Source organism: Colletotrichum costaricense, assembly GCF_030867565.1.
Source record: "Colletotrichum costaricense strain IMI 309622 chromosome Unknown Scaffold_10.1, whole genome shotgun sequence".
NCBI classification, from domain to species: Eukaryota; Fungi; Ascomycota; class Sordariomycetes; order Glomerellales; family Glomerellaceae; genus Colletotrichum; species Colletotrichum costaricense.
Genome location: NW_026848239.1, coordinates 1,968,618 through 1,983,638, shown reverse-complemented (window position 1 = coordinate 1,983,638; position 15,021 = coordinate 1,968,618). Strand labels below are relative to the sequence as shown.

General features: G+C 52.7%; 7 protein-coding genes across 7 annotated transcripts; 3 read left to right on the top strand and 4 right to left on the bottom strand.

The window, feature by feature from the left end:
* Nucleotides 1-83: 83 nt before the first annotated feature.
* CCOS01_10294 (glutathione-dependent formaldehyde-activating enzyme) lies at nucleotides 84-1,211 on the top strand (the record flags this gene model as incomplete). Its single annotated transcript, XM_060458450.1, has 1 exon — nucleotides 84-1,211. One exon carries the CDS (start codon nucleotides 84-86, stop codon nucleotides 1,209-1,211), a length of 1,128 nt encoding a protein of 375 aa, XP_060311615.1.
* An 89-nt stretch (nucleotides 1,212-1,300) lies between these two features.
* Nucleotides 1,301-2,227, bottom strand: CCOS01_10293 (uncharacterized protein; the record flags this gene model as incomplete). Its single annotated transcript, XM_060458449.1, has 1 exon — nucleotides 1,301-2,227. One exon carries the CDS (start codon nucleotides 2,225-2,227, stop codon nucleotides 1,301-1,303), a length of 927 nt encoding a protein of 308 aa, XP_060311614.1.
* Nucleotides 2,228-2,840: 613 nt separating this feature from the next.
* Nucleotides 2,841-4,211, top strand: CCOS01_10292 (uncharacterized protein; the record flags this gene model as incomplete). The annotated part of the gene is made up of 1 exon (XM_060458448.1): nucleotides 2,841-4,211. The coding sequence occupies one exon, from the start codon at nucleotides 2,841-2,843 to the stop codon at nucleotides 4,209-4,211; it is 1,371 nt and encodes a 456-aa protein (XP_060311613.1).
* A 554-nt stretch (nucleotides 4,212-4,765) lies between these two features.
* On the bottom strand, nucleotides 4,766-5,989 carry CCOS01_10291 (YDG/SRA domain-containing protein; the record flags this gene model as incomplete). The annotated part of the gene is made up of 1 exon (XM_060458447.1): nucleotides 4,766-5,989. The coding sequence occupies one exon, from the start codon at nucleotides 5,987-5,989 to the stop codon at nucleotides 4,766-4,768; it is 1,224 nt and encodes a 407-aa protein (XP_060311612.1).
* A 3,201-nt stretch (nucleotides 5,990-9,190) lies between these two features.
* On the top strand, nucleotides 9,191-9,685 carry CCOS01_10290 (uncharacterized protein; the record flags this gene model as incomplete). The annotated part of the gene is made up of 3 exons (XM_060458446.1): nucleotides 9,191-9,262; nucleotides 9,350-9,569; nucleotides 9,630-9,685. 3 exons carry the CDS (start codon nucleotides 9,191-9,193, stop codon nucleotides 9,683-9,685), a joined length of 348 nt encoding a protein of 115 aa, XP_060311611.1.
* Nucleotides 9,686-9,838: 153 nt separating this feature from the next.
* Nucleotides 9,839-11,582, bottom strand: CCOS01_10289 (amino acid permease; the record flags this gene model as incomplete). The annotated part of the gene is made up of 2 exons (XM_060458445.1): nucleotides 9,839-11,318; nucleotides 11,389-11,582. 2 exons carry the CDS (start codon nucleotides 11,580-11,582, stop codon nucleotides 9,839-9,841), a joined length of 1,674 nt encoding a protein of 557 aa, XP_060311610.1.
* A 2,446-nt stretch (nucleotides 11,583-14,028) lies between these two features.
* Nucleotides 14,029-14,649, bottom strand: CCOS01_10288 (GPI anchored serine-threonine rich protein; the record flags this gene model as incomplete). Its single annotated transcript, XM_060458444.1, has 1 exon — nucleotides 14,029-14,649. One exon carries the CDS (start codon nucleotides 14,647-14,649, stop codon nucleotides 14,029-14,031), a length of 621 nt encoding a protein of 206 aa, XP_060311609.1.
* Nucleotides 14,650-15,021: the final 372 nt, after the last annotated feature.

Genomic DNA, 15,021 nt, shown 5'->3' with positions numbered 1-15,021 from the left:
CACCTCATTGCTTCATCATGTTTCAACGCAATTCATCGAATATCCCCTCAATCTAAATGTGGCTTTGAACAATTCACATTGCAATGAGTGAAGACCATCTCCAACCCACCGGGTCTGCCCCGACAACAAAGACTCTCACGGCCCGTTGCTACTGCAAAGCCGTCCACTTTACCCTCACTTTACCCACCTCCTCCCTCCCCCTCAAAGTCCACCTCTGTCACTGCAGCATCTGCCGCTACACCCACGGAACCCTCTGCATCTTCCACGCGCCCCTGCCATCCGGCGTATCACCCTCTTTCATCGCCCCGTCCTTGTTGTCATCCTCTCTCACGGCTTATCGCCACGCGACGGCCTCGAGCACACGGTACTTTTGCAGTACGTGCAGCTGCCACATCGGAGATGTGGGCGTCGATGACGACGACTTGGTTATCTCGGCGTCCATCTTTGACGCGAATCAGGACGATGTACCCGCCGTCTGGGATGTACGGTCTCATGTCAACACGGCTTCCGCGCCGGGCGGGGGATTATATGAATGGCTCCCAGCGGTGAACGGCAAAGAGATGAACATCTGGAACCCTAAGAAAGAAGATTCTGAAGCTACAACGTCGACAACAACACATGGGCGAGAAGTCGGCGTAGACGGCGAAGAGGTCCTCCGCGCGCAATGCCACTGCGGCGGCGTCTCCTTTACAATCTCCCGCCCCAAGGCCTCCATGCTCGAGGATAAAGCCTACGAAGCCTGGCTCTCGCCCGTCGACTCGCGAAAGTGGCCGGCCTGCGTAGACGCCTGCGACGACTGCCGTCTCCAAACGGGCGTCCACGCTATAGCATGGGTCTGTATCCCCGAGAGCTGCATCACCCCCTCCGTGCCCGAGGGTCTCCAGCTCGGTGGGACGGCCAAGACGTTCAAGTCGTCTGAGAACGTGCGGCGGTCGTTCTGCGGGACGTGTGGCGCGAGTGTGATGGCGTATTTTGGGGTAGATGGTAGGAAGCAGGCGAATGGAGAGAGGTTGGTCAATGTCGCTGCTGGAATTTTGAGGGCGCCTGAGGGGTGTTTGGCGGAGGAGTGGGTTACGTGGAGGACGGGAAGGGTTGCTTGGGCGGACAGCGGGATGAGATATGATGCTGGGGTGACGCAGGGTTTGGGGGAGGGTATGGCGAGATGGGGGAGGGAGAGGCATGGCGAGGCTTGGGGGTTTAATATTGGATGATGTCTGATATACCCTATCGACTCATGGTTCTGGTATGTTGTCCTCGTTCCTCTCGTTTGCAGCCTGTGAGAAAAACACCCTACAAAAATCTATGCAAGATGTCCATAGGTCTCGCTGACCCTCTCTTTCTCCCGCTCCAGATATTCGTCAAAGGTCCCCAAGGCAACTCCCCAGCTTCTTGTCCCCTCAATATCAGCAAACTGATCCATGTCACGCATAGCCAGCTGTCCAGCCAAGAACGGATTCCCTCCTTTCTGCGCCTCAACCTCCTCATCAGAGAGATAGACAGCCTTGATGTCCTTCCCCGTAAACCTCGCAAGTTTCCCCATGATATCATCTGCGGTGAGGAGCTCCGACGCAAGTGAGATCTCCTGAGTGTTGAACTTGACAGGATCCCGGTACGCCGCCAACGCGAACTGTCCGATATCGTTCGGGTCCACCGTCGGCAACTTCGTCTCGGGCGTCAGAGCTGTAATGAAGCGCCCTTTCTTGGCAAGATCCGGGTACACGGCAACGATCGGAAGGATGTAATTCGCCGCAAAGTTGCCGGGACGCAGGATGGTCCAGTGATCGAAGCCCGCTTTCCGGACCTCGTTCTCAACGGCCTGCTTCGAGAGAAGGACCATAGCAGTGAAGCTTTCGGGATCCCAGTACTTGAGCTTCTGAGGAGCGTCTACCGAGAAGCTGCTGCTATAGATGAAGTGCGTGGCGCCTGCCGCCTTGGCAGCGGCCATGATGCGCTTCGCCGTCTTGAGTTCCCAGGTGTGGTCAACGAAGTCGGGCATCAGGTTCAAAAAGGCCCCTGTGACGCCTTTCATCGCCTCCTCGAGGGCACCTTGGTCGTCATAGCCTCCTGGGGTGAGAGAGGCGCCGAGGGAGGAGAGGGCTTTGGCGGCGGGAGAGTCTGGGTTGCGGGCGAGGGCGTGGACTGCGATGCCGGCTGCGAGGAGGTTTCGCGCGACTGAACCGCCGACTGTGCCTGTTGCGCCGCTGACGAAGATTGTGTGCTGAGACATTGCAGCATGTGTGTGATGTCGAAGCTGGGTTGATAAGTTCAAGTGAAACGTGAGGGAAGAAACGCGGTGAGAGTCGATTGGAAGAAGATATTGTGATGAGACTGCTTGATCTGTAGCAGGTTAGAACAGTTCTCTCGGCGCTTTATATACTCACAAAAGGATAGCGGTCATGCCGGATGATGAGAATCCATGATTGATGCCATCAATTCGTTGAAGGTCTCATCGCGGGAATCCTTCAACGATGCGCGACCGACGACGGGACGCCGCCAGCTTCGCTTGATGGTATTAATCGCACATTATACATGGCTGATTGGTCGGAACGATAAGTACTTTGGTGTTTCTTGCAAATAAAGACGCAGACAAAGGAGATGAAGGATGAAGGATGAAGTGGGAAATGTTGGCGGAATCCCGCCAGATTAAGTAAGCTCAAACTGAGCAGACAGCGTCTGAGTGAGATTCCAGCGCTCACCTTCACTACTTTGACACTCATTCAATTTAGTTGGGAAGCTTCCTCGAGGAGTGTGAAGCCATCAATTGTTCTCAATTTGACAGTCGTATTATCAAGTGTTCCTTCACTCATCAACGGGAAAAATCGACGCGGGCATCGGCCAACATGTCAAACTCATTCTTTGAGCGGGCCAACCCGCCGCCACGGCGGAAAACATGTACAGCCTGCACCAAAGCCAAGCGCAGATGCGACCACGGCCAACCGGCATGCTTGCGGTGCTCGAGGCGGAATATCGCCTGCGACTACTCCGCTCCGCCAATCCCGATCAGATCAAAGGCGAGCAATCGCGATCTCGTTGTGCGAGCCCCGAAGCCTCGGCGACAGCATCATCAAAGCAGTGCAGCTCCAAGTCCCGTTCCCCTCCTCGACGACAACGCTGGCTCCAGCGCTTCCCTCATCCCTTGGTCCCAGAATCCGGATCTTTTACCTTTAGACATGAGAGACTTGGAAGATGCCAATTTTGATCTGGCCTTTGACGAACTCATAACCAGTGACGCCTTCCTCGAAGGGGCCTTGATCGCTCCTTCCCTCACGCCCAAGCCAGACGATATGCTTGTCCCATCTTACGACTCTGCCCCAGGCTCACTTGAGAGTGTGATAGCCAACCGTCTTCAGTATGCCCTTGATGAAATCAAAAAGGTTCCGACCACGGTGGTGATGGAGAATCAAGCTCCGTGGAGCCATCCCTGTTTGTATCGAGCCCACATGCCCCGAGACATGCAAGGTAAGTACCTCATGTCGCCCTCGCCCAAGTCCACTACCCATGGGAAGAATCTGACTGTACATTCACCAGATGCTCAAGCCTGCTGCGCTCTTTACATAGCAAAGAACAAAATCAACTCATCCTTCGTCCTACGTACCATCCAAGCCAGAGCTCACGAGCTGCTCGCCTCCCCAATGCCCAAGAACCGCCTCGACATTCTAGCTCGCTTCCACGCCATCCTCCTCTACCAAATAATCCGCCTGTTCGACGGCGACATCTCCATGCGGGCCTCCGCTCAGCACACCTTATCCTCTCTAGAACACACCATACTCGCCCTACTGCCGTTTGTGAAGTGGGAACCGGAACAGCCTGCCACTGGCCCGGCCCAAGACTACACCGCATGCCCGACCAAGGACTTTTGGCAAGAATGGATCTTCCAAGAGTCAGCTCGACGTACCATATTCTTCACCTGTTTCTTCCTTGTTGCCTATAGTGCTCTGGTCGGCACGCTTACCAATGGATGTGAGGAACGATACGTGTTTTGTCAGTCGTGGACCATGTCCGCTCATCTTTGGAAGGCGCCTACCGTAGTTGACTTTGCTGTTGCTTGGAAGGAGAAGCAGCACCTTGTGATTACAAAGCAGGGCTTTGAGGAAGCCTTGAGGGATGCTGCTGCTGATGATATTGACGCGTTTGGAAAGATACTCTTGGTCAGCGCGTTGGGCATTGAAGATGCGAGGCTGTGGTTTTACAACAGGGGCAGCTCTTTGTGACGGCGTTCCGGAGCATTGATAGATGGCAAACACGGCTCCTATGAATCCCACAAATTCTGCAGATATCGCAAGTTTCACTGTTCATGAACATCACGAAATGGAAGCCAAGACTGGTTGATCGCAAATTTGATGTGTCTGATACGACTGTCTGTGGTGAAGTCCCCTAGCTCTCCTCCGATATTACCTCCACCACCCATAGACTCTGAATCTTTGAAGACCCTTGTAAACGCCCAAAATGCAGCTAGAAACGATCCTTCAATGGAAAAGTAATCCTGTTGATCTTGCCGATACCATCCACGGTAGCCTACCCCAGGCCCAGAAAGTGAAATGATGATTGGCGACGATCCTTCAATGGAAACGATTGCCTGATGATCATGCCTGATCATGCTGCTAGAATCAATATGGCCCCCTCGGCCCCGAAAAGAAAAAGAAAAAGAAAAGAAAACCCGATGCCCATACAGCTTCCTTCCACCTAGAGTAAGGTTCTCTTGACCAGTAGACTGTGTCGCCCTGCTCGTAGGAATGAAGCAGTTCAGTCGAAAGAGTTGTCGGAACTAGTAGCCTTCGTCGATCTTTGCATAATCTCTCCGCTCCTTTCTGCTGGGTATGTTTCTGAGAGTATCAAGAGAAGGCTGGCCATCTCCGCGTCTCAGGGTGAACTTATGGTAGATGCCGCCTTTGTCGTTTGTGGCCTTACTGTAACCGACAACAACATAGAGGCCATCGTAGCGCAGTCCGACTTTAGGCGCGTAAGCGGAGCCGTTATTGCCCTTCTTCGCCTTGCGAAAGACACGGACAGGAGACTGGCGTTCCTTGGAAACCAAGAGAGCTGCATTGCCCCGAACGGGCGGTCCGACGGGAGTGTTGCTCGATGTGTTATCAAGTGAATTGCTTCCGCAGTAGACAATATCGTCACCACGGTCGACGTCGATATCACTGTACTTCTCTGCCATGATGATGGAAAGGGCAGGGCCCGGTTCGCCATTTGGCCCTCTCATGTACGAGATGCCCGCGTTGGACTCGCCATGTCCGCCGTACCACATCGCAGACAACTGATTCGGAAACCACTGTCCAATTTCCAAGCCATTGTGTCCGAGAACTTTGGCTGACCGTTTGTATTCATCGTAGGCAGGATTGAATGCTTGCGTTTTGCTTCCTGGTCGCAGGCCGAGTCCATGCATGATGCCCAAGACACCCCAGATGGGATGGTCGCGGGGAACAGGCTTGACACCATCCGCCGATCTGTTTGTCGAAGAGTTGGGCCTGGTTGATCTGGCGGCGGTCGACGAAGTCGGAGCTGGGGTAGGCGCGAGGGTGGGCAAAGCCGGTCGAGGGGGCTCTAGAGGCCGGTCGGACAGGGCGTTGAGCCATTGGACGAGGTCTCGGGCGCTGTTTTTCTCTGGCCCCAGAAAGAAGCGATGTCTCTTCTCCTGGAGACCCTCTGACGGCGTCTTCATGATGATCTCGAGCTTCCTCTTGATGGCGAATCTTGCCATCAAGATCTCCCGCGGCACCTGGGAGGGGAAGCGCGACCAAACCTCACTCAGCCATCGTATAAAAAGGGCCACAACCCTCCGAGCATCGGCCACCTCACCAGTAGCAATGGTGCTCACTGACCTCGCGGCCAGTGAGAGAAGGCTAGCGACCTTCCCCTCGAAGGTCCTGATAAAGGCGGCTACGTCTCCGTAGCCGGAAGGTGTAGGAGGCAGGCCTGAGCCTACCCCCCCACCTCCACCTCCGAGGCCACCATTGCCACCAGCACCTAAAGAAAGGCTCATGTTTCTATTCCCTGTTTCCCACAGTAAGTATCATGGACGAATACGAGCGAGCGAGAGCGAACGCATGACCAGTTGCAGTGATGATGAAGAATGGAGAAAACAATAGAACCAACAAAGGCAAAGAACATAGAAGGGGAGGTGACGAGTTGTAGTGATAATGAAGAATGGAGAAAACAATAGAACTAACAAAGGTAAAGAATATAGAAGGGGAGGTAACGAGTTATAGTGATAATAAAGAATGGAAAAAACAATAGAAATAACAAAGGCAAAGAACATAAAAGGGGAGGTGACGAGTTATAGTAATAATAAAGAATAGAGAAAACAATAGAAATAATAAAGGTAAAGAACATAAAAGGGGAGGTAACGAGAGATAACAAGGGGAATAAGGGAACTAGTAAAAATAACAAAGGCAAAGATCATAGAAACAGAGGTAACAAAAGATAATAAGAGAAAAAAGGGGACTACTGAACAAAATAATGGTAAAAGTCATGGAAGTAGAGAAAGCGAAAGATAATAAGGAAAAGAAGGGAAATAATGAAAACGACCAAGGTAAAGATCATAAAGCGACAAATAACGAAGGACAGGGAAAACAATAAAAACGACAAAGGCAAATGGTATGAAGGGACAAGTAACGAAGGATAAGGAAAAGAATGAAAACGACCAAGGCAAAGATCGTAAAGGAAGAGGTGACGAAGGGGAACATCATAAAAAAATAGAAGAAAACAGAAAACAGGAAGACGAACTTACGGAAGGGGGGTTGTCTTTGGTGTTTGGGGCTGAATGCTTTCCTTGTCGAAGAAAGCAAGCTGTCGTTGGTGAGAAGAGAAAGCTGTCGTAGTTGGATGGAGCTTGTGATGTGGTTGGCAGAGAGAAGAAAGAAAAAAGAAGTTGAAGAAAGGGAAGAAGAAGAGAAGTTGGTATAGGGTGGAGATTGCTGAGAAAGGGCCGGATTTGAGGCCAGGTATCGAGGCATCTATCTACCAAGTTGTGAGGAGGCGAGAGCTCTCGACTGGTGCAGCCGGAGGTGATGGTTGACACAAGCCGGGCCCGGGAGGTGTGAATGTTCGGCCCCGGTGCCGCAAAGTGGGGCCGAGTCCGACCGGTAGTTTCGAAACAAAACCCAACGATTTAGGCAGAAACGGGGCGGTCGTTTCTGCCGACCAAGGCAGATGGCAAGGCGGTTGGAGGGATAATCCGAGGGAATGGAATCAGGCAGATTCCAGTGGAGGGTGTGGCACGTCTGGTCTTCCAGGAGGCGTGAAGAGACCCGAGTGCTGGTGTTCACCGACTTGTCTGCTCAAGAGCGCGTGGTGGCTTGTTGGTGACGATCGAAGGCGGGCAGCTTACTAGGGGTATTTGGCGACTGGTTCACACACGTACGAGAGGTCTTGAATGGAGATGAACAATTACTTAGTGCTCTACCTCCTGATCAGGTACCTATGTAGGCCTGATGAGGCGAGAGATCGATTTCAAGCCCTCTGAAGGTGATCTTCAATCTGTTATTTGGTATGAAGGACCTCTATGTAGCTTAGACAACTCGGTCGGATAGCAATGTGTAAAGGCGTTATGTATATTGGAACGAGATCAATCTGTCGTCCAGATGCTTAGATACCGTGTGCGATTCGCACCTGGCTCTCTTTTGCTGCAGCAACGGTACAATCTAGCTGCTTATGTGGTCGGCGTGTGCCTTCCAGGCTTTTGTTCATGACATATGTTTATGAAGTGTCCTTATGGCATTTATTTATGAGAGTATGTCTAGGAGGGCATGATTGGGAGACGCTCTTATTTTACGGTCCTCTGCTGTTTATGTGACCGACAGGGCCGAACGCCTGGTCAATGATTCTCTGGTATTCTGATATTTGGGTGACAGAATAGCGAGTGTTTCTCAACTTAAGGGAATGAGTCGTGCATATCATGGGACGCCCAAGTCAATGCTTAGTCAACTCTTTCTTAAGTGATGATCAGTATATGTTAGCTGCTATGTGACTGGGTGTTGCGATGGGATGGAGGATTAGCTTAGGACGAGCTGTGCGGATGATGGCGCCTTTATACCTCACAGACGGACACACCGGAACTCCGTCGCTATGTGTCCTAACGAAGAGTACATGGTGTGTTTTGAAAGGAATAACAGGGGTCAGACCTTTCTGCAATGGAGAATTACATTAAAGTTTTTTCTAAAAGTTACAACTGTAATTCTCAAGTTTACTTTTCAAGTTTTACTTGACTGTTTGCGGACTGGCTACTGAGTTTTAGCAAGGATTCTGCAGATGTTCAGCCAATCGAAACACAGCGGACTATCATTCTCGGACAGCGCAATGCGACGTGCCCCTCAGTAGAGCTGGCGATGTGCTTTATCAGCTGTACTTTACTGGGATCGTGCCTTGATTACATTTTCAAAAAGTAATTCTATAATTTTGGTTAGTTGATTTATGAAGTTGACGGGGCTTCTTCAAGTGTTGCTTCGACTCTACTCGATCGTATGATGTTTTGCTCTACAGTTCCTATGTTGCTTGCCTCTAATTACCAGAGAAGAATATGCTGCGTTTTTGGCAAGCTGTATATCTTGACTGAACGAATGAGGCAGATGCTCTACAGCCCGAGAAGGTGCCTGCCCACTCGACGCAGTGACGTAGTCTTTAAGGTATTGAGAATCGCGGAAACTACTTTAAATCCCTGTTCAACTCGACCATAATATTCAAGTGGCATTCATAAGGGCTAAACTATCATCACGCGGTATAATGGTATGAAAGTTGATACGAAGACATCACCTGGCTGGCTAGCACCTTACTTACCATCGACTGCTGTGCCGCACCAATCCCGCCGAAGCCTGTCTACGAAGACGCCCGACCAGCAAGTGAAATACTGCGGCTTGGCTGCTCTAGCACAGCTGCACGATAGGGCAACAAGCTTGGCTAGAATCCTTCGTTCGATCAGGGCATCCGTCACCGCACATAGAGCGCCGGAGTTTCGTGCCAGTTGCCGGAAGCGAGCGTCAGCAGATTCTGGCCGTAGTATATGCAGCTTTTTCTTGGATGAAGTAGGCTAACTTGACCAGCCGTAGCCGCGGCATCGACATTTAGGTACATAACCAGGCGCGAAGTCAGCGTACTCAAAACATTCTGCGAGGTTTGCGACAATTCACTACTCTCAATACCAAAGGTTCTAGCTAACGATATCCGCTCACAGCGACTCTTCACAACCATGGCCAGCACCCAAGGATCTCAACCCGAAACCAAGAGCTACACCCCATCCGTCTTCAGCCAAGAAACCCTCGTCGCCTCCGACACCAACTCTCTCCACCCTCTCATCCGCAACGCCGAAGACCCCTCCGACCACCCCCTCCGCGGCACCGAACCCTAGCCTGCCCGCTCCGATGACTACCACTACGTCTCCACGCGCGTCGTAAAGGAAATACCCAAAGCCAAGGCGCCTGCTGACACGATGAGTGCGTTGAGCAAGTTTAAGATGATGTTGAAGCCTCCTGTCGTGAAGGCGGTTGAGGCTCTGCCGAGTCATGAGGGGAAGTCGTATCATGTCGACGAGGAGGGGCGCATTATTGAGATTACGGTGAGGAGAGCAGGTGAGTGGCGTGACATGCTGGTCAGCTTCTTCATGTCCGTGCTGACATGGGTGATTCTAGGTACATCGCGCAACGTCTTTGCTAATGGCGATGGTGGCGGTGGCGGAGGGTCTTGAAGGGACTTGCGAGAGCGGACGGGACATAATCTCACACTACACTAAGGGATCTGGACAATGACAAGGTTTGTACGATGAATATCTATTCTGTCTGGTATCTGAAACTTTTAAACCATTTGCTGAGCTAAATGCTTTTCTGTGCCTTCCACAAATCTAAGCAAGCCAGAACCAAACCTTCTGCAACAGGTTCTTCGGGATCGGCTCCTCGTCGAGCTCCGCCATGGCTTCCATCTCGGCAACGCCGGTCAAGACATCTACGTCGGCCACGTTGCGCGCTATCGGCGTACGGAACCAGATCTTGTGTCCAATGTACAGCACGAAAAAGATGGGCAGCGTAATGTAGGCAGCCAGGAAGTCCGAGACGCTCCAGTGGCCAGGGAAGAAGACCTGGAAGCCGTTGGTAAGGGTCAGGATGATGAGGAGACCGAGGATAAACCAGGTAAAATAAGGCTGGAGGGGCGTCTTGAAGGGCAGACGGTGCATCATGTTGTGGTAGATCATAGCCTTGCGGAAGCGGAGGTAGGTGATCATGACGACAATCCATGCGATAAAGCCGGAAATGGTGCTAATGTTCATGAACCAGGTGAAGACGGTAGAGGTTCCGCTGCTGACGGTGAGGTAGGAGAGCAGAGCAATTGACCAGGTGCCGAGGACGGCGGTGTAGGGGACACCACGCTTGGTCGTACGGGCGAAGAAGCGAGGGGCCTGCTTGTTGAGGGCCAAGCTGTAGAGGATACGGCTGCCGGAGTACAAGAAGGCGTTGCCTGCACTCCACGCACTGGTGAGAATGGCGGCGTTGATGACGTGGTTCAGACCACCGATGCCAGCACGCTGAATTCCGATAACCCAAGGAGAAGCAGCAGCGTTGGAAGCAGGGCTGAGGAGTCTCTCGTCGTTCGAAGGGGTGATGGCGCCAATCATGAGGGAGCCGAGGCCGTAGAAGATAGCCAGACGCCAGACGAAACGGCGAGCGGCCTTGGGGATGTTGCGACGGGGGGCAACGGTCTCGCCGGCCGCGAGTGCGATCAGCTCGGGGGAAGTGATGAAGGCGAAACCGGCACGGACGAAACCAGTCCAATAGGCCAAGAACTTGCCAGTGTTTCCGCCGACGAGGTATGGTGTAATTGCGCCAGGGTCGTACCAGTAAAGGAAGCCAATGCGACCTTCGTCGGGGGCACCGCCGAGGATGATGACGAAGCTCACCATGATAAGACCCAAGATGGTGATGAGCTTGATACTCGCAAACCAGAACTCGGCCTCACCAAAGATTTCGACAGCAAAAATGTTGAGAGCGAGGGTGACGAGCAGGATGATTGTGATCCAGACGGCCGAGGGTACGGGTGTTTTCCAATAGTCGAGGAGGATTGCGCCGGCCGAGGCCTCAGCGCCGACGAGCATGGCGTATGCGTACCAATAGTTCCAACCGGCGGCGAAAGCCAAACTGGGCTCGACGAAGCGTTCGACAAAGTAGGGGATCGAGATACCCTTGAGCGGGAGGTAGGTGGCCATCTCTCCGAGATTGTTCATGATGTTCCACACGACAATCATCATGGAGAGGTATCCCATGAACAGCGGCGCGGGGCCAACTGCTGAGAGGATACTGCCTGAGCCGACGAAGAGACCGGTTCCGATGCTGTAAGTAACTGTCAGTTTGCGATTACTTGAACCCAATTAAGGGCATGCAGAAACGGCGGAAAACATACGCGCCACCCAATGCTAGGAACTGAATGTGTCGGCTCTTCAAGCCACGCGACAGCTGGTCGTGCGAATTGACCAGATCATTGGGGTCGCTGAGTGCGGCGAAGTTGACGTCGCGAGGGTAGGATTCCCCATTGTGCTTGGACTCGACGTCGGTCAAGGGACCGCCGCCTCTGTAATCTTTGTCCGCAGACTCCATTGTCGAATCGTAGTTGTAATCAACTGACCTCGACTCTGGTTTGGGCGAAGAAAAGAAAAAGAAGAAGAACAGTCGAAGGGGAGAGAGTTTGCGATGTGGGCGGGCGGGTAGCAATGGTATATTAATTAGTACGGCAACTTTTTTTTTCTCTGGTCGCAGGCAAGGCTTGTCGGTGGGCGTCCCCGGCGCAACCACGGAATGATTCTAGAACGCGAAGAGTAGAACGACGCGAACAAAGGGCCAAGCTTCTGGCTGAGGGGGAATGGCTGCAGTATTATGGAGTCTGGGCGATGGGCAGCATGGCGAAAGATTCCCGTCTGTCGTGAGACGGGCAGCTTACACTACACTTGTACGTAGGCCCCATGCTTGACCAAGCAACGGAAGCTGCCTCCGTTGGTTTCTGCGAGCGTACGGATAGTCCAACCCATTGTTTCTGCCCGCCGCGCTCCCACGCTGATGAATCAACCCTTGTGGAATGCCGACGTGACGTATTGATGGTACGCTGTGCTCCTCTGCGGCGTGGGTACGGTGCTAGGTATTCGACAAACTGACTGACTCTGCGGCATCTGCGTGTATGCCCAGGCGCGCGAGCTGCAACTGAACCCTTGTTGGATGTTGTTTGGAGGCGAAAGGCGCAAAAGGGCTTCTCGGCACTGACTGGTGCAGAAGGCGGGCAGATCCAGTCATGGGGAAGAACTAAACCGAAAGCAGAAACCTGGCAGTCCATCAGCTGTTTCTGTGTGGTAACGTTTTCATGGCGAACCCATGGGGTAAACTCGGACGGAAGGCTTATCTACTTGGCAATCCACACGACATCCACACTCGGCCACACATTCGGGCACACCGTATTGATAAGAGGCTAACGTCCGAGGATGGCACATGTTGTTACTGGAAATGAATTGCTGACAGACTGAGAACGTGAGGAAAACGGGTGGTTAAAGTGGTTGCAGTTGTCACCGAGAAAATCTGCGGTCCAAATTGGAGGCTCAGGCAGAGACGGGAATTGGAGTCAGCAGTACGTACCTCCCGGAACAACTGCAAACATCCAAGCCGCAGCTTACCTAAGACTACCTTGCCGGTACTTAAGTACATACTTGGGCAAGAGGCCCAATATCACGTGGCTGCCTGTGCGCGGCTGCATCTCAGATTCCTTCACTTCCAGTGACTCCACGACGGGGTAAACACCGATGGTACCCGCCCTCGTACCAAACTATCACGTAAACTTTTCATCTTTTTCTCCAGAGTCCCTTGAAGTTGGGCAGCACAAGCACTCGCCAATTCCCATCAAATCGCGCAAATTCCTAGTTGCAGTGTGTCACCATCCTCGACCTGGCCTCTCGGTCCTGGGGAAGCCTGTCAGATGTCTGATTGGATGTTGGGAAACTTGCTCCGAACGACATTTCTAAACACCGATGTTGACCTTCACCAAATACCTGAACCGCAAAGTAGTAGTACGGAGACATCGCGTCTAAGTCTGTCGCGTTCCTGGAGCTCCCTTGTGCCGAACCGCGCCTTCGATAAGGATCGCCTGACCAGCACGCAATAATTGAGACGCCCACTTTTCATAAGCCCGAGTTTGAAGACAATGTCCCCGGAAGGCTGACTTCTGTGCCGCCCCGGTCGATACGAGACGAATCCTACTGCAAGAAACATGCTGTCGGCGTTCGCGAACATGATTCAACTTTGTCATTTCTTCAGAAGGGACCTACAAAGCTTATCAGCCTTGACCGGGGAGCTGGAAAGGGTAATTGAGACCGTCCATCTCCAAGTCTACCTGTCCCCGTTGTTTGGTACCCTTGATGCGGACCGGTGGAGGTTCAAAGTTGCCGTTTCCCCCGCATCCAGCTCGCCGGCCAAGAGAAACGGAAAACTGATCCGACGCCAGCTCCTTTGACTAGTGCTTAGTCGGCGACCCATCCCGATCCCGATCCCGACTTATAAGTTTTGCTAGCTACGCGGTGGCTCAACATCGTCGTTCTTGGCCGCTCAGAGATACGAAATATCTCTATGAGCATGTTTGACTCAAACGCTTTAGTCCCGGTGTCAAATCTGCATCACACACACGATAACGACGGGGCGAACCCCGTCCAGGCTTCCACATGTCCGTTACGCCTTGTGCGCGCCCTTTAATCACACGTCCCCCACGAGAAAGCACGCCACTTTGCAAGTCTGGGTCCGGAGCCCCGGATTCTGAAGGCAAGCTCGAGACTCATCTCGGCCAAACCATAATGGTGGCGGATCCCTTGGTGGTACGGAAAGTTGGGGAGATGAGGTCCAACCTGACAATTTTCATTTCCATTACGTTTTGGTTGCAAAAGCTATCGATCCTCTCTCTTTCTTTACCCACATTCGCCCGCCCTTTTCTTCAGACAACTATTACACCTCGACAACAGCATTTCCGTTGATCTGAACATCGAACACATTTTCATCTCGGTATACACAAGTTTCAAAGAGCAAGCAAGGCTACGGCACCAGCAGCCATTGCCTGAAGGATCGAGCCACCGTGGGTGTTCGCTGCGTTCACCGTGACCGGGGGCGACCGGGCCGTGGTACTATTCGCGGTGATCGTCGGCAGTGTAGCAGTCGTCGTCGGCGTGTTGGAAACAACCGGAGGTGCCGGAAGAGAAGTGGTCGGTTTAGGCACAAGAGAAGTCTCTGCTGAGGTGCTCCCGATTTCGGAAGTGAGGGTGAAAGTCGCGGTAGAGGTCGACGCGAAGAAGGACGTGGAAGTCTTCTCGTCCGGAATCGACTCCGTGAAGAAGAGGGTAGACGTCACCGTCGAGCCGGGTTCCGTGTTGACACCGCCCGGACCGACACATTGCTTGCCGATCGGACAGCACGCATACTGGCCGTTGTTACCGAGCCAGCACGTGGACGTCAAGGGGCAACCGCCCTGCTGGTCTGGGCAGCAAGTGTAGGTCAAGGGAATGCAGCCATCGCCGCAGTCTTTCCGGCCAGACTCGCTGCACGGGATCTCTACAATCTGGCGCTTGAGAGGAGAGAAGGCCTCTTCGGCGAGAGCCAAGGCTGGGAGAGCCAGAACAAGAAGTTTCTTGAGCTGGAACATGTTGCTTATGAAAGCGAGTGTATTGAAACGAGAGTGAAGGGTTGCTGGTGAACGTTGAGCTGCTTGATGTCCGAAATGGCCCAGCATCGCCCTTCTACTTTCTCTCGGAAATCTCATGCTTAAGTACACGGCACACAACGTAAGGCTGTGATATTGGGCCCTGTGCTACTCCTCCTCGGAGATGCAACATTTCAGCTGTCACACTGAACGGAAATGAGCAGCCAGCAATTACGTGGTGGCGTCCAATTGAAGGCATCACCGCAGTGTCATACAGCAAACTGCATCTTTCTGTTCCTGCAGCTAAACTAGCCCGCGATGTCAGCGTCCTTGCTCAAGTGGCCGTTGAGCAAGGTTAGAGGAGGTGATGGTGGC